Below are 18850 nucleotides of genomic sequence, written 5' to 3'. Positions count from 1 at the left end.
TCTCCGTTGGCCAGTATTCATTCCTCTTCGGATCTAGCTAGTTATGAATATAGGGTAATTTTCCTGGAACAGTACCAACAGTATGATAAGTCAGCCCCCACCCAAGTTTTTTTCTTCCTCCAATAAACAAAGCGCTCCATATGTAATAGTGACGCAATTCTCGTCTAACTTCTACAAGACCGTTCAACAGTTGTTTCGGTTTTTCCATTTCCATTTAATCATTTGTAGTTTATTATACTAGAAGTAGAGTGAGTAAGCTTTCGCTTGACGAAAGCATCACGAGGAGTTGGTTACGATGGTTATGATTGATATTTAATGATGGTGATGGGTGTTCAGACGATGGAGTTATTTGTTTCTCGCACGTGAGGTGGGGTAATATAAGTTGGGTTCGGCCAACTACAACAGCGAGTTCTTTATTTCCTCGTACGATTATTTAGCAAGATTAAAGTCTCTCGATCGATCTGACGTTGCGCTCGAGATTGATTCAGTCGTCCGGGTCGTCCCTAACCATCTAGACAGTACAGTGCGATAAAAATTGGCAAAATGTATTAAATATATAGAATGCATTAATAAACAATTCATTGGCGGATGCAGAGAAAACTAAGCAAACTAACTAAAATAACTGAAAAAAAAGCATTAACCTGGACACACGAGTTTATGAGTTGATGAGTTATGGAAAGTGTACTCGGTATTAGCAGTTGGTATTGATAATTGCAAATGGAAGGTTGGGTAATGGAGAGGAAATTTTCGGTGTGCGAGGGGGAATTTTCCGAGTACGAAGCGTCAAACGTTCACATACACGGAGACAAACTCAGGGACTGGGTGGTGGTGTATGTAGTGCAAGGCGAACCAGTGGCCACAAACTTTTGGTCCACAGGTAACATACTCCAACGCCCATTATTCAAATATTACATCAACCACAAACCAAGCTTTTCCAATAGCTAGCCTCTTGACGTTTTGTTTTTTTTTTGTTTTTTTTTTTTTTAAATAGTATTCCAATTGAAATTTTTATTACTCACCAGAGACTTTGACTTGCCATTCACTTTTCACACCAAAATCTCAATATAGCAGAGTCACGTCAAATATCGCAGTATGATTGCGAGACAATTTTTTATTTTATCGATATCTGTGAGACACTCATCTTTGTGAGTGGTCATGTCCCTGAGTTAGAAGGTCTGACAATTATAATCTTCATTTCCACTTAACACACGGCTGAAAATTCTTGACTCGTTGTTGCACGTGGCGCCTTTATCTACCGATAGTTATTAAAAGAATGGTGATCGAATGGGTTTTTATTGTTATTTGACAAACCAAGTACTCTCTTTGGATATTAATCGTTTCGTCGGGTAAACCAATCACCATTACTTGAGCATAAATAATTTATCATCTTCCCTTGCGCAATTTACATATATATTATCAAAAAAAACTTGTCCAACTTCAAGGCTATGAGGGAATCCAATTGAATTGAATATTTCAGAATGCAGGAATGTGAAATTTTCATGAAGTCATCAATTACTGTAAATTAGCATCTATTATTGTTGTTGACAGATTCGGACAGCGATGGGAAGGACGGCTCCACTCTTCAGGAGAAGCGACAGGCTCGTCTTACTCAACCAGACAACACCATTGCCTACAGAGTGAGTATTAGTCCCTCAAGATACGGAGCGAAAATTTTTCTCAACATAATATCATTTTAATTTATATCATTCTGAGGCTATAGAATTCTTCATTCCCATGGCATGGTCAGTAAAAATACTAACAATTAGTATATAGTAATCATAAATCCCCTCGCTTTGAGGGTTATTAACGTGTTACTCATTCAAATGACACTTGCATAATCGTGGAGGTGTTTACCACCCATTCTGGAATATGAGTGAATCGATAATGGGGATGGAAGCCACAGTGTTCTGGTCTTTATCGGTAATCAGACACTAGAGGGAAACCAATTAATTGGATCGTTTGAATTATCCAAATTGGCAACTGGCCATTCTCGGTTAGGGATAATAATCCATGAGGAAACCGAGCTCTTATTCTCCAAATTCCATGTATTAAATGTTGCCCATATCAAAGATGCAATCACTCGTTTTTCCCTTCGAGGTTAAAGTGACACACCAAGCCACATGAGCATGTGATTAGGCCAGAGAATTCCGTTTTCTGTCTTTTGTGTGCTATCATCAAGAGCACTCTCTTCCTCCTTGAAAAACAAGACTCCTTCGTCTTTTTTTCTTCAACTTCTATGCACGGCTCCACATTATCCCCCCTGGCATTCCTGTTTCTGTCTTTGATGGGTCTCTTACCCGGTCATCATTATCTTGCTTGTTTGAAAATTTTTTTTTCCCTATTGTTCAAGCCTTTCAACCAAACGACAATGAAATCGTATTTCAGTCGAGTTGAATCAATGCTGGAAAGCTGATGAAAGTCATTGCATTATGCAATTAATAAATGAAGAGAGAAAAAAAGTTTGATAGATTTTGCCGTGTTAATTTTGAGAGGTTTCTCGTTTGGTTTTGATGATATTTTCATATCATAATTTATATCATTATTATAATGAGCGCTATTATTTACATTTCAGGTGGGCGACAGAGATACCCTAACATCAGTGGCAGCCCGGTTCGATACGACCCCATCAGAATTGAGTAAACTCAATAGGCTTGGTAGCACATTCATTTATCCGGGACAACAACTCTGGGTACCTACTAAGGGCGAGGCTCGTCTCGGTCTTGATGAACTTGGCTTGGACACACCAAGCCCTGACCCATGCCATGATCATGATTCTCACGATGATTTACCACCTGAAGAGAAAGGTAAAATTCCATTGTCAAATCCATTTATTTACTATTATTCCATGAATATTTTACTTAATTATACATGAGGTCACAAAACCACCAAAATTGAATATACCAACCGTTCATGTACCGTTAAACCTCATTTAATCATTAAAAATTCAAACGAAAATCACTTTAAAATCATTAAATCAATATCAAAGAAATTGAAAAAAACACGATAAAACTAGAAAAGCTGATTCATCAGCTGAAGAAAATTGTCACAATATGGCACCTCTGATGTCATTCGAATAACCATCAATTTACACTTACAAAACCAATTCTCAATTTTCAGCGAAATAAAAAATTTAATTGATTTATTAACAAATCATCGTCTCCAAGTGAAAAAAAAAAAACCCCGTTGATAAAAATCGTTACTCAGCAATCATCCACTAGGTTTTTCCTTCTCGAAGATGTTTACTCAGGGCATTAAAATGTACTTGTTATCAAGAATATGTGACACGGTTGTAAACTTGTATAACTCTGATGGCTCAGCAGCCAATTGGAACAAGACACGACTAACTGTTCATGTACCAGTTGTCTTGAAAAATATTGTTTGTTCAAATGGGAGTTTTGCGGTAGCCTTATCCAGTAGCATTTGATTTTCTCGTCTCTAGTCACTAGAGTCTAGTGTCTAGAGCCAAATGGAGCACCTCAAACGTAATTGTTATTAAAAAAAAACGAAAAAAAAAAAAATTCAAGAGAAAAATGTATTGCTTGGCAAGTTTTTCTATTGGATTTTTTTTTTCTTTTCAAAAGTACTAGAAATTCGGATATAGATTACTATAGTAAATAATTTTTGAATCGTTTTCTAGAGCTATTGGACAATTTACGACCTGTTTCGCCGAAACCAGGTCACTCGGAGCGAATTAAAACGCCACTCGACAGTCGCACTGGGGATGGGGATGAAGCGGTATATAGAGAGAGATTCTTGAAGATAAATGTTCGTCATATCACAGACGGACAGGTATGTTTTTATGACTGAGCAAAATCTCCAGTAACAAAAGGTGTACCCGCGACAAATATTTTCCTCGTGTATTTCACCACATGAAAAATGAATAAATAAATAAAAATAAAAATAAAGTAATGGTTTTCAGGGAGTTGTCGGTGGTGTTCTCCTGGTAACACCAAATGCAGTAATGTTTGATCCAAACGTATCGGATCCTCTGGTAATTGAACACGGGGCTGAATCATACGGTGTTATAGCACCGATGGAATTTGTTGTAAATGCAGCAATATACTATGATATTGCTCACATGAGGGTCAGCCACACAGAGGCTCTTGGTACTGATAAAAAGCCAGAAATTTACTACATGGAAAAACCTACCAAGGGTGGAAAATGCATGTCACCTGGCAAGGATGAGAATTTTTCCGAATTCACGACTGATGATAATGAGAGTGTCTGCAGCTGCGCTGAGCGTGAGGGCGATGCATTTCCAAAGGCCTTTGAAAGGGATCTCGTTACACCCACCAACCTCCACACCGATGATGGGCCTGCTTACAAGGAAAATGAACGCAAGGAAGAGGAAAAGGAGAAGGAGAAAAAGAAGGAGGCGGTGAGTGGTGAGCTGAGCGCCCAGTCGATGAGGAGCCTGGAGGAACGCAGGCGTTCTCTTCTCGATCATCACTGGGCTGTACCCAGCAAAGACAGAAACTCCATGTCTGTCGATGACGAACAACAGGACTCGATCAATTCAGACAAGTCGCAAGCCGAGTCGTCAAAACCAAATGCCATACCTGAGGATGAGGAGGGATATCTAGTCAAACAGTCGTGCTACGATTCTGGTATCGACATACGTGAACCTATTCCTCCTATTCCTGTAGTGCAACCTATCCCGTCGAAAAAAATATATTCCGACGCGGAAATAGTTTTATCGTCAGATTGGGTACCACCGATAACCATTGCACCGAGTAACGTTACGAGTACCACTACCCTGGATACCGGTCTGTCTGTCAATGGGAGGAAGAAGGCTAGCTCTGTATCCTTCAGTCTCGATAGTAATGCTGAAGAGCCTGACAAGGATGAGGAGCATAAACCCGAGGACGATAAGCAGGAGACGCGCAAAAACAAGGTGATGAGAAAGCTTTTTAATAATCCATTAATTTCAAATGGACAGTTAAAATGAAAATTCAAATTTACCGCAGATGTTGAAGAGGCTGTCCTATCCTCTGTCCTGGATGGAAGGTCTCACCGGTGATAAAGATGATGAGGCTAAATCAGTACCTGATAAAGTAGCAAGTCTCCCCAACAGTGCAGACAGTCATCACTCGTCAGTATTCAGTAAAGTCTTTTCGAGGTGAGAGAGCCAGTCTCGGGGGATCTCCCATCCCCGTATATTTAAACAATTATTTTTATCCCTAATATTTTATTTAATCGTTCAACTCATGATTTGGCATTGTTTGAGGCATTGAGATTTTCAACTGCTTAAATGCGTGACGTTTAAAGTTTTATTTAACCAACAACAATGAATGAGGGAAATCTCAACTAATTCGATGGAATGTCTCGTGTGCGCCTACAAAAAAAAAAAAGTAATAAATAGGTAAAAACTCAGCTTATCATTGACGAGTGGATAAGTCGAGATTTCCCGACTGTTGCCGTCAGCTTAAACGATAATTAACCCATGAGTGAATCGAGTTAACTAACGAGTACTGTGTAATGGTGGTGGATAAAATAAGCTCGCCGATCAACCTGGTGAGTGACTTTAGCTCGGGGCTGTTTGCTAAAACGCCAAGTGAAGAGAGCAGCGGAGGCGGTAGATCTGGTAGTACACCACCTCTTACCGCCTCCTCGCTCTCCCAGGACCACAGCTATCAATTTTCACCAGGGCCCACTAGTCTCTTGGGGTGAGTCTAGCCCTCATCCTCTTCCCCACCAAATATTCCAACTATTTTTATTCAATCACCTCCATGCTTATATCATCTCATCGAATCAAACGATCCTCTTCAATTAAACAACATAATTGTTCATTCAAGTTAAAATTAATGTGAACGCCTAATCGTTTGATTCGATAGCAGAACATACATTTATTCGAATAACCATACTTAACAACACAATAAGGCTTTAAATGTTACTCTTCCTTAATGTTGCAATTGTCCAAATAATCTCTTGTCGATTCATCTGAATGTCCAACTGTCGTTCGGTCTCTCGCTTCTAGATGCATTATGACTCTTTACAGGCTAATATCTCCTTCGTGGATCCTTCAAGACTGCTTACAAGCAACACACTGCCAACAGATTCATGATAATCAACAAAATAAGGAAAAGCCAATTTGCCAAAATCGACACTCGATGACAATGAACAATTTTTTAAATATTCATTTTTTTTTTCTTCACCACTTTGACCCACTTGAAAAGTAAAGTGAAGAGAAATTCTCTAGGGTCGATTTTGTCCGGTGGTGGCACCTTCGTCCCCCTGTATCTGTTATGCAACTTGGAATGTTTTTTCCTCTTAATGTTGTTCCTCTTAATCTTGGATAGGCTGGCAAATTGGTTGAATATTGATTGAAGTTGAATATTGTTTGCAGACGCTCATCTGTGGGTACGTTTATTCGTCAGCAGCCCTTGACCTCCTCGGGCAGCAGCAGTGTCGATAGCGCACGTGGAAACAAAATATCAACACAACCACCGAGGGTGGATTACCGCAGTGTCGTGTCTGTCGATGATAAACCCGAGCTTTTCGTCAGTTTTGACAGTGAGTATTTTCATCTTTCAGTGCATTCATCCACCTAGAATGGATTTTATTCGCAACACTCATCCCAACTGACATATTCATTATTTGCCTTGAGAAGTTGAACCATTCAATCGAATCATTTATTTTAAAATAGTACGAGTAAAACTCCATTCAATTACTATCATTAAAAAGCTTCTCATTTCATTTTTCCCTTCTTCTATCTTAAAATATTACCCTTTGTCATATAAATGACAATCAATCAAAATAAATAATTATTTCTTAAAGTCAATTAAATGAATGAAGTTGATCCATACTACTTTAAATTTAATGAAATTGTCATTAACATTGAACTACATGAATTGGGTAAAATTCATACTAATCTAGTAATCTCATCTGTTTCTGTTATCCCTCTAGTCCAAGCACCTCATTTCCCCGACTTAGAAGACCTCGGTAGGTTCATACTGTATTAGTTAAATCATTCCTTCTGTCTGCTCTGATTTAATCACAACATCTAATGCACAACCATTATTTACTCTGTTTTCTTGGTCTCGAATTTCCAATTTCTTTTTTTTTTTTTTTTTCAAATGAAAAATCATTTTGGTTTTAGTATCTTTTCCAAATTTTTTTTCCTAATATAATTTCCTTGAGTTTGTGCTACTGACAAAAACCAAGTCTATGATCCCATATGCCTACATTATTCGCTTGGTGATTATCTCTGCTGTTGTTATTGTTGTTACTCATTTCATGGCCCAATACTGCAGGACAACACAGACATGCACATTATCCCCCGCATGAGAATAATTCTCCAGTTTGTGTTTGTAAATTAGAGTTTTTGGCAAAGGAAGAGTTATCGAATGGTTCTTTAAATGTACATCCAATCGTTATTTGCCATTTTCTTTCTCCTTCTCTGCTGATTGTGAGTTGTGTGCAAAACTTTGAAATATTATCATAAACCAATGACACGAATGACACGATTTGTCGTTCGTATGGTTGATAATGAAATCAGGGATTGAATTTTTCGTTCTTTCAGAATTGATCCCAAGACCGGCGAGGAGCTGCGAGGATCCACCACTGTACCTTAGGCTGCGCACTGGTAGACTAAAGGGCAAGAAGATTCCTCAGTCCACCCCAATCATGAGTTATGGCAAAAAGAAACTGCGACCCGAGTATTGGTTCAGTGTTCCTCGAAACAGGTGAGAAATACGGAAAAGACTTCTAATGTTCCCTTGAATTGACAGTTGTCACTTTGTACCTGGCAAGATAATTAAACTAATAATGATAAGAAAATTGGAGGAAGATAAAAGAGAGCAAAGTGTCATCGTGGTATAATCAATACCGAGAATCCTTCCGAGAGTTCCTAATCGAGATTATCTTTCTTTATCACTCAATTCATCGTCTCCCAAGACGAGTTACTGCTTTTATTTTTCTACCCATCAGCAATAAATGCTTTTTCACAACTGAATATATAATTGACTCCCATCACAATACTCAGTCCATTTGAATAAAAAACAGAGAAACGCCAAGATTAACAAAAATATTACGTGATTCCCATCAGGAAATAAACTCGGACTGTTGCTCAAGTGCGTCACTCACTGGAATTGATCTATTCTTGTAAATTGCCCACTCAAGATAATTTTTATCTTTCAATTAAAATTTCGATACACTGAGCTGAGTATCGATTTAATGAATGGACACATGCACATGATATTATTATGAATTTTCAACGTTGACATTTCTCGTTGGTGAAATTTCACTGAAATATCGAGGTTATCTGCGATAATTGTTTTCACCAAAAAGTTTTTTTTTTAATCAATAAATAAATGGAAAATAATTTCTCGGCTCGGTAAAATGAAAATATTGTGGCGATTAATGAGTCCAGTACAACGCCAAGCTGATAGCCCACACATCCGCGTGTTTATTGAATTCTTGATGCCCCTCTTCCATACCAGGTAATACCGTATCTCATTGAGCCCATAATTTACTTACCCTGGAATGTTCATCGCAGGGTGGACGACCTGTTCAGATTCATTCACTCGTGGGTGCCAGCGTTGTATGGTGAACTTGATGAAAATTACTGGATCGAGCGTGGTTATATCCTCTCAGATACCGACACAGACCTATCGCCGGAAGCCTCCCCCCAGGAAGGGGGAGAACCCGGTGAATTCATCGAGGAGAGCAAAACCGGTGATGAGATTAGTGAACTCACGCGAGAATCGTGGGAGGTGAGTTAGCCTTCATTTCTCCCCCTCGCCCTTTACCCAGGCTATTTTTAAAGCTGAATTTAATGAAGAGATTCAAGCATTTTTATCATCAATAATGATAATTATATCTCTTCATTGTTCTCACTGTCGAAATAAAGAGGAAAAAAAAAAAAAACAATACGTAGAAAAGACACCCAATCATCCTCACTCAAGCGAGCCAAAATGAGAATTATCGAGTGTCATGACTTATTCAAGCAACGGCAAAATTACCACAACTTGTAGAGACTTTAATAACCTCCTTTGAGTATTCAAGGTGGTATAGATGAAAAGATTATACCGATAATTGTGATAAGATGATTAGATTTCTTCAACTTTGTTTACAATGACTGAAGAAGTTTGTTGAAAATAATTAATGGTAAGGGCTCGCTAAATAATGAAGAGATGTTGAAAATAACTTGGTGACCATGTGTATTGGGGGCGTTCAGCGACTCAAGGCGCCGTACGTAAAGTTATGCAGCATGCTGGTCTCGAGTACGTCGGCAGACTCAGAGCAGCCCCAGGACTCCCAGGTACCCCCAACACCCCAACACCCCAAACAATAACAGACATTCAAAATTCGTCATTTCTCTATTCTTCAAACACACTGGATGTCTGCACTCATTATTCTTTTTCGCTGTCTGTTTCCCAGCACATAACCCACTACCTCATTCTATCTTTTTTTTCATCCATCTAAATATTAGTATTTTCCACCAGTTAACGCTGTTTAATCGACCAGGAAAACCTCACTATACTCATTAGATGCAACTTGACACTTTTTCTCGGTTTTTTCCATTTTTTATTCTGCTTTAACTCGACGTTCAATTGCAACGAAAAAATTATTACTCCTTGTTATTATTACGCGCGACGCCTCAACTATGTACAACCGCTCCATTTCAATTAAGTCGATGGTTATTTTGCATGTCCAATGGATTTTTTCAAGAATGTCCCCATCGCAACACTCAATTCGTTCAATTCACCAGTTCAAGGGCTAATGAGACAAGATCCAAAATAAGTTTGAGGGAATTTCGAGGTGATGAGTAAATTTAATCAGACAAATACTAAATTAGTAGAAATTTTGCAAGTGGTCCAAGAAGGACAGACCTTAAAATTAAAATCGAGGAAAAAATCACTTAAAATCGACAATGGAAAATTTAAAAAATTTTCCCCTTTTCACAAAAATTACTCGTCATTGAAACAGAGTAATGAGCTCATGAATAAACTCCGAGAGATCTCACGTTTTACGCAGCGAGCGGTCGCTGAATGTTGGCATTCATCCAACCTTGTTCACCTCTTGTTCTGTTTATCATCTCTCGAGTCCTACTTCATTATTCGGCTAAATCGTTGGCACCGATAAAAAAAAAATGAATGAAAAAAAAAACAGATGTTTCAATGATTTTTCCAGGCGACGAAAGCCTGAAGAGATATAATAATGCGCTTCCCTGGGGTAACTTTTATAGAATTTCCCTAACCATTAATTGGCATTGATCTTCGATCGGTTATAAATGTCTACATAGTGATTAGATGTTGAATGAATTACGTGAAATCAGTCACGTACACTCACGCAGAGTATGTATGCCTGGTGAAAAAAAATTTTTGCTTTAGAAAAAGTGATAAGTTTTCAAAAGTGAAGATGAGTGTCTCGACATAAGTAAAGGCACGTGGTGCGCTGTGGGTGCTGCGCATTTAAATTAAAAAAAATGTGAGGATCCGTACACATTAATATATACATATGTAACTGTTTGCGCTATCGAGGCGGTCCTCTATAACAAGAAGCCCCCAGCTGTAATCCCAGTATTGCTTCAGTCTTCAAGAAGTGAAGCTCTATTCAATGTCTACGTGACAGAGCAGAGAAACATCTTAGTGAAGAATTTTTTTTCTTCAAGTGCAGATACCACCTATACGTGACATTTTTCCCGATACTTTTTATTCTTATTATTTATTCTGGTTTGCAATTATTTGCATACTTGCAGGTGTAATCCAGTCAGTTGTAACCGATTGGTCTGCAGTGAAAATTGAAAAGATTTTGAAAATTCAATGAAAATTTGATATTTTAATAACTTGCGAGACTTATTGAGTGGAATTGACTCGTTTTCGTGCGGCTGTTTAACAATTTTCTTCACGGAAATCAATTCAGCTCATTTATCGAGGATTTTATAATCATGTCTAAGACTAAATTATCAAATCCAATCAACAAAATTTCAAAATTCCTTAAGCAAAAAACCAAGGTATACATACATATCACATATAAAAATATAATTTAATACCTATAATTATTGCATTTTTAGTTATTATAAATAGTTCGCAGTATAATTATGAGGTAAGATAATAATTTATCAAAGAGCTATTAAGGAGAAAGTCTAAATTTAGAAATGAATATTATTGAAAAAATGAATTGGATTGTAGCCCGATTAGGCCGAATTCCTCTGGAATTCAAGCAGTTGCGACAAAACGGTAGATTATGAGAAAAAACATTTGGACGCGGATAAAATGTGCATGCTTGTTCAACGGGAGCATCCTACGCACGTGCACTCATTATCATTAGTCTCAGTATCAGTCTCTTTCCTTGACGTTTTTATTTCCACTGGAGAAACAATAATTTGGAGAGGGCCGCTGCATTTCCTGATCACCTTGGGTCAACCAGGACAGTCCCTGAGGATCCCTCGGATAATCTTGTTGCGAAGCCACTAATTGAAATTTTATCTCGATAAAATAATATACTTTGACTTTTTCATTAATAGTCGATTGATGTTAAAAATGAGGGATCCAAGATGTTGTCATGTCAACTTTAGTTTTCGCACTATTGAAAGATTCTAATCTAAATGGAAAATCAATTGATTTGATTCGTTGATTTTCCAATCGATCATTCCAAGTGGCTATTCTTATCGTCTCTGGTGTTGATCCAAACGCTTGGTGAAAAATCGTTGGTAAATATTTTCCCTCCAGTCTGTCTCGAAAATTTAATAATAAAGCCAGTTCAACGTCCAGTTGGCGCCATTCTGATTGCCGAGGCCAAGACTCCGAGCCCCATTTACTTTTGGATAAATGGAAAGTGTGAAGGGAGTCCTCCAGAAACTCGTTTTGAGGACAGGCCCTGAGCACAGGAATAAACAGCAAGGGCTGCCCCTTCCCGAGCTCAGTGCACTCTATCCTCTCTTCGAGATACATTCTCTCCAATTCATTTTCATTTCAAGTTGCGAGTTGTTATTTTCTCTTTTGTGATTACCATGATTGCCGAACCATATGCCATACTCAATTATGTTTTTCAACATTCGTCTCACCTGCTCTCGGTAAGAAAATTTTTTTCACGAAAAAACTCGTTGCTTATGATTTTCCCGGTGATTTCAGTCTGAATAAATATTACTATTCGCCAATATGGTTGTCAAGGTTTTCCATTCAGTGGTCATACTTTCCATAAATCTCCCGGAAACCTATGTAATGTTGAGAGACAAACTCGTATTTGTGTATTCACCTGGGAGTAAAACTGAGATATTGAGCACAGGGCCACTGGGAAACGTATGCCATTTTTTCGCCCTTGAATTTTCTTAAGGATCTTTATCATTTATCCTTAAAAAAAAAAAAAAAAAAAAAACTCATCTTTCCATGGCCGGGGGCCTGTCTCATTTTCAATAATAAATAAGGCACTGGGCATTGGAAAAAAATCACTGCACTCGATGTCTCCATTTGCACTTCTTCCCTCGAATAAATCACAAAAACACAGGAACAAATGACCTACACTGGATGTTAATAGAAATAATAATATTATTAATAATAATAATGTGTGGTAGATGTTAGAATTTAGCAATAGTACAACTAGAGTGTTATCTAGTATCTAATTAGTTACCTTGAGTGGAGCCCAAGGTCGGGGGTATCGTAGTCGTGGGTCAGGAGTAACGCCCATTGCCAGACATTTTTCCCTCATTATTAAATCATCAAATCATGTAATTCAAATAAAAATGTTGACATGTAATGTCCATCTCTCGATGCCTCCTATCCTTGAGTAATCTGCGATGCAAATCACCGGAGAAATACCACTTGACAAGTGTTTCCACTTGACCAAGACGTACAAAATATAAAATAGGAAAAATCACGACCAACCAAAATTTAAATGGAAAATACCGTCAACTGGAAACACCATCAATTGGTAAAAATTGTGATTATGTTCTAATTGGAATTTGCCTTGTTTTATTTCAGGTGTTGTCCATGAGTGAAGAGCTCCGGAGAGCCTTGTACGCCAACAGTGCAATATCTCTTGACATTGACATTATTGTACCTGATTTAGTTGGTGCAACTGAGATACTCAAGGATGAGCACAGAGAGAATCTGTGCAGACATTTGCCTGCCAGGGCTGAAGGGTACCTATGGACACTCGTTTTTAGTACTAGTCAGCATGGTTTCAGTCTCAACAGTATGTACCGAAAAATGGCCAAAGTTGAGAGCCCCATACTTCTAGTCATTGAGGATACTGAGGGAAACGTAAGATTTTTTTTTTATTCCTATTCCTATTTCATTCCTCCTTTTTCTTTCTTCTACTTGTGCCAATTATTTTTCTTCAATTGATCAGCGCACTTTAATGAAAAATGACCTTCGTTGAAGCTTCAGATTTCTTACTTACTTACTATTATTACAATTATCAAGCCACAATGCACAATCATGCGGAATGAGCTTCAACTATTTTTCCACGGAGCACACTATTATAAATATTATAAGTATTATTATTTTTTTCTTGTTTGTCACAAAGGTTTTTGGTGCGCTCACCTCATGCTCTCTCCACGTGAGTGATCATTTCTATGGAACAGGTGAATCTCTCCTCTTCAGGTTCACTCCGAGGTTCCAAGCGTTCAACTGGACCGGGGACAATGTCTATTTCATCAAAGGAAACAATGAGAGCCTAGCTATAGGGGCCGGAGAGTGAGTATTAATCCATTTGATAAATTCATCTATTTTCACCCGTATACCCATACCCATACCCATACCGTCAAATTCAAATTCAATCCAAATTCAATCCAAATTCAATTGTCCTTCCTCTATTTAGCCTTTTTTTTTTCTATTCGGTTTCAGTGGGAAATTCGGATTGTGGTTGGACGGTGATTTGTACCAAGGGCGAACTCAAAGCTGCAGTACATATGGTAACGAGCCTTTGGCCCCGCACGAGGACTTTGTCGTAAAAACCCTCGAGTGTTGGGCATTCATATAGGATTCGGCCACCTGCTGTCCCACCATCCCAACACTGGAGCCTAATTTGACCTGAGCTCGGGATTTGTAGTGGAAGACAAATCCAAGTATCAGGAGAGATCAGACTTAATCACCATTTTACAAACATTCAAGATGGAGATTTATGTAACGAGAGAGAGAGAGAGAGAGAAAGAGAGAAGAGAGAAGAGAGAAAAGAGAGAAATTATATCTATATCACTAACCACAAAGATACAGAACACAGCTGATTCTCCAGTGGAGTGGAGTCGATGGAGTTAATTCATCATGAAATCATGGAATGAAATTCGATAATCGAGAGTTTCGTATTTTTGAGAGAGATTTGGAGACAGATTAATGAATGACGACGAATAGTTGAGTTGCTTGAATGTCTACTGATGGATAGACTTATCGTAAAGTTTTTTATTTATATTTATTTCTTATTTTGTATTGTTTGATGTTAGTTGTACCCGCCGATAGATCAACGATTATTTCTTCTAAAGCTGCAAATAAAACGAGTTTTGCGGAATTTCCAGACGTTTATTTAATCAAGTGAGTTTGAAGGAGGAGAAATATATTTTTCTGACACGTTGATGGATCGATGAGGAGATGAGAGTAACTTACCTCAACCGAGAGAAGGAGATGCTACCAAAAACAATGCTAACTAACTGTTTGTTGTTGTGTAGATAGTGTAGATATTAAATGTACATATATATACTACACTGCAGTGGTTAGATGATTGATTAACGCTACAAAAACCGCAAATATATATATTATATAAAGAGAATACAAACATCAATATATTCGATTGTATCGTGTATACATAAATATATAGAAATTATACAGTGGGAGGACTCAACTGAGGCCTTGCCCATGATATTTACGATCTGAGATAGTCTGTAGTCATGTGTGATTACCGAGGGAATCATTTTTTTTTTTTTGGCGATAATATTATTATAATTCAAGTCTAGTGTTACAACGAACGCAAGTGTTTTATTTCCACGACCTTTGGATTAATCATCAGTTTTTTTTTTCTTTTCTGCCAAGTGGATATCGTAGTCGAGGGAGTTTTAGTATAATGTACTCATTATTTTCACTCGATTAATGAATTTAAAATATAAATAATGGGAAGGAAATTGGAGAAGAGAAAGCCATCATTAATCATTGTTCACAGAGTGGCGAGGCCGTCGAGTCTTATTCATTGGGTGATGGGGCTTCAACGAATCGACAATTATCGAAGGGTATTAAAGAGGGGTGTCTATCGAAATGACAGTGCCGGAAAAAAATGTTGAGTAGTATCTAGCGAGAGGGATTGTTATAGTGACAACCTGACAACCTCGCACATCATACAAGTCCAGTGATTTACTTTCATAAATTTCTTTTCCCATTCGATTTTTTTTTGTTAAATTTTTTCCCACGTGGAGGTGCGACCATTCATAAAATAAATTATCTCAAGCATTTCGCCGTGATAAAAAAGTTTTTATAGATGTCAGCTTGCTAGACGTAGTTATTCGAGAGATTCAACCTCACAGAAGCTTGTTGATGATTTTAAAAATGCTATGTTTAACGGGGAAAAAAATAATAAAAATGAAAAAAAGCAACTAACGAAAAAATCTGAGATGTATTGTTTGTGATATAAAGAAGACAACATTGCTCCCAGATTGCCTTTTTCTAAATCATGAAATTGTCTATTGGGGGTAAAAGTAATTAGATGAGTGCATAGATGTCAGATGATTTTGGGAGATTATATCCAGCATTGTACAGATATTGAGGAGAAAATAAAAATATCCTTCTGCCTATGACCACAGGTAGGAGTAGAATCTAAATTCGGGTTGGAGGCGGAAAAAAAAAAAAAAAAAAATCTGGAGAGACAAGTTCTATGATTTCAAATGAAATCTCAATACTCTTTGTGACTCAGGAAGTTTTCCATGTTGGGTGAATCAACGTCTAAAATATTAAATTCGGCAGAAGTTATAATAATGAAGTAAACATAAATTTAGAGATGTATTCAGAGATTCAGTGCAGCTTCGATTCTAAAATCATCGAAATGAGATATCACACGTATGAAAAACTTTAAACTGAAAAATGTTGTCTCTCTTGACATTTGCTTAATAAACATCCAATACACTGATCGCTAAAAAAACAATTGATTTTTAATGAAAATCCGCTAGAATGAAATTGCTTTCGAACTTAATGAGATGATGATGATAATGATGCTTGTAGAGAAAGAAAATTTTTCCATGAAATTTTTTCATATGTGTAAAATTATAAGATTTCGTCTCATTTTGGAGATTGAATGGAATTAAAATCTGAAGCAATCGCAGCAGTAATACAACAAAGAATAGCCAGAGCGAAGTTGATCTGTCGTACATTGTCAATTAGTTCCAGACTGACTGCAGGGCTTGAGAGAATGCATAATGCATATTGCAGTTGTGTGTCTTGGTGTTTATTAGTTGTTAGACGTGTTGTCATCTTTGAGGACTTTGTTTAGAACGATTAATGTGATGTAAAAGCTTGCGGGCTGTGGTCTATATCCAGTGATGAGATAATTCAGAGGATAATCGAGTCTTCCTTGAGTGCACATTAAAATCAGATACCAATTAAAATTAATTATCAAAAGTGAAAACCTTTCCGACATATTGAATTTACCGTAGCGTACAGCTAGTTTATTAATATCATTTACACCAATCTCAGACACACAATTATCGAAAGAGTGCAAAAGAAAATATAAATAAGGAAATGAAAAAATCTCTGGACCAATGAATTTTACACTTTATAATTAAAGAAAAATCAACTTCTTCAAATTGCTACTTCCGAGCGCTTCGTAACAATATCTCTGGACCGGAAACAACCCATTGAGAATACAATTTAACGTGTAACAAGTAGAAATCCTTCTGAGATATTGAATTATCGTCAGTGATGAAGAAAATTAAATGAAAAAATATATATTATTGCAATGAGACAAGTTTATAGAAGTGCTACCATTAGCCACCCATCCCAGTCAATACAGTGAATAATGATTATTCGAGGGGAAGAGGCTTTTTGTTAGATAATAATTCTGATGATGACGGTCACTTGGGTTTTGTTGAGGGATCTCATTGGAGGAATGAGTAAGGCATGTCGAATACGTACGTAACGAATACGTGCGTCAATTGTATTTATGTAGATCATTATATATGTAAATATACCTTGGGCTTGTGTGGGCTCATTGTAATATTAACACAAACACAGAGAACAATTAACACGCATATATTCAATAAAATGCCAACCAATGTGTTGTGAATGAATTCACTCCACTGTATTTTTTTTTACCCGAGTTGGAGCTTAACACTCAATCCTTTTTATATTTGAAATTTTTCCATTCTTTATTATTGATATTATTATGGCCCTTCCAAGGCTCTTCCGGTGAATTTTAACGAAATGTAGAATTTAAAAAAATCAACAGTTACAGTCGACTGTAGACAGATTCATGAGTGATTAATTCTTTTGTGACTTCTTCCAAAGTGCTGCACCCTGGAAGATGAAATAAATTTGGCAATTAAACAGAAATATGATGCAATTTATTTTAGCAAGTTTTACCAGCTAAAGCAAGAGCTTCTCTGATCTCCTCTCTCATGAGCTCTAAGATAGCTGTGGCACCTTTTTCACCAGCATGCGTCAGGCCCCAGAGCATCGGCCGCCCGAAGAATACCTCGATAGAAATTATACATTATTTATTGAATTATTTATCGGGTTACCAGCGAATTTGAAGATGAAAAATGCAAGTTACCATTTTAGCGCCCAGCGCTAACGCTTTGAATACATCAGTCCCAGTACGAATTCCACCATCTAAATAAACCTCTATCCTTCCTTCAACAGCACTCACTACCTCTGATAAAGCTTCAATCTAGAGCCATCATTCATAATATGATACCATCACTTTCTAATTAATTTGGTTAAATATAATATTAATAGTTGTGAATTACTGTTGCTGCGGTTCCATCAATTTGCCTCGCTCCATGATTTGAAACAATTACTGCACTGGCTCCATGTTCCATTGCCAATATTGCATCCTCACCGGTTAAAATTCCCTTTAGTACAATTGGCAATTTGGTGATACTATAAATATCACAAATTTTTTAATCAACAATACAAGACAAGGATAATTTCAAGTTGGATAATTATCACCTCCTGAGCCAATGGACATCCCTCCACTCCAACGAATCGTCGATAAGACTTGCAAACAGCTCTTTAAAGGCTCCATCATTCCTGTTAGTATTAATGCTCGTGGCCAAATCTCCATTAAAATTAGCCAACTTTAGGTGACTCGGCAGGGTGAACTTGTTCCGCACATCCGCCCTTCTTTTTCCGAAAAATGGTGTGTCCACCGTAAGGACGACGGCTTTAAACCCGGCCCTCTCTATCCGCCTAATTAAATTCAACGTTATGTCCCGATTTGAACTGACATACAATTGGAACCACTTTATTGCCTTCGGAGCACTCGCTGCGATTTCCTCGATGCTGCTCGTTGATATCGTGGACTGGATGAAAATTGTTCCCGATTTTTCCGCAGCTGGAATCAAATTTTCACCAATACAGCTCGTTTCACCCCTTAATATTAATTAGGAGAAGAAAGATTAATTTTTAAAGGCTTTTTTTAATTACTTGTAGAGCCCCCATAAGACCCTTAACCAAGTTAAATTAACCCTGGCGCCACACGCAATGCTGGGGTGTTTTTTTTTTATTAACCAAGTTTTTATTGCAATGCTGGGGTGTTCATCAAGTCGACGGGGTGAATTTTATTTTCTGCGATATGAATGCTTCTTGTTTTTTATTTGTTTAACTGAAATTTAGCTGACTGTAGAATGAGCGGAAGGGGGAAGCCACATCTTATGGAATTTCAATGGAAAAAATTATTCAATATATTGAAGATATATCACTAATGAAATTAT

At 37.4% G+C, this 18850-nt stretch overlaps 2 protein-coding genes across 2 annotated transcripts in view; one reads left to right on the top strand and one right to left on the bottom strand.

The window, feature by feature from the left end:
• The first annotated feature begins 721 nt into the window (after positions 1 to 721).
• LOC105267461 (oxidation resistance protein 1) lies at positions 722 to 15786 on the top strand. Its single transcript, XM_011306341.1, has 14 exons — positions 722 to 877; positions 1549 to 1637; positions 2573 to 2804; positions 3638 to 3789; positions 3920 to 4894; positions 4968 to 5119; positions 5499 to 5666; positions 6347 to 6513; positions 7523 to 7685; positions 8498 to 8714; positions 9179 to 9262; positions 12924 to 13205; positions 13471 to 13640; positions 13791 to 15786. The coding sequence occupies exons 1-14, from the start codon at positions 733 to 735 to the stop codon at positions 13924 to 13926; spliced, it is 3132 nt and encodes a 1043-aa protein (XP_011304643.1). The 5' UTR covers positions 722 to 732; the 3' UTR covers positions 13927 to 15786.
• The window catches only part of Hao (Hydroxyacid oxidase), a 15636-nt gene continuing 11174 nt past the window's right edge, over positions 14389 to 18850 (bottom strand). The window contains exons 3-7 of the mRNA XM_011306343.1: positions 18087 to 18471; positions 17885 to 18017; positions 17689 to 17805; positions 17499 to 17610; positions 14389 to 17432 (exon numbers count right to left, since the gene is read on the bottom strand). Coding sequence (XP_011304645.1) covers positions 17365 to 17432; positions 17499 to 17610; positions 17689 to 17805; positions 17885 to 18017; positions 18087 to 18471 — 815 coding nt within the window. The 3' untranslated portion in view covers positions 14389 to 17364. The remainder of the gene's footprint in view (positions 17433 to 17498; positions 17611 to 17688; positions 17806 to 17884; positions 18018 to 18086; positions 18472 to 18850) is intronic.

The sequence above is a fragment of the Fopius arisanus genome, unplaced genomic scaffold, assembly GCF_000806365.1.
Source record: "Fopius arisanus strain USDA-PBARC FA_bdor unplaced genomic scaffold, ASM80636v1 scaffold00046, whole genome shotgun sequence".
NCBI lineage: Eukaryota > Metazoa > Arthropoda > Insecta > Hymenoptera > Braconidae > Fopius > Fopius arisanus.
The sequence above is the reverse complement of the archived record's forward strand: the minus strand, read 5'-3'. Positions and strand labels throughout refer to the sequence as shown.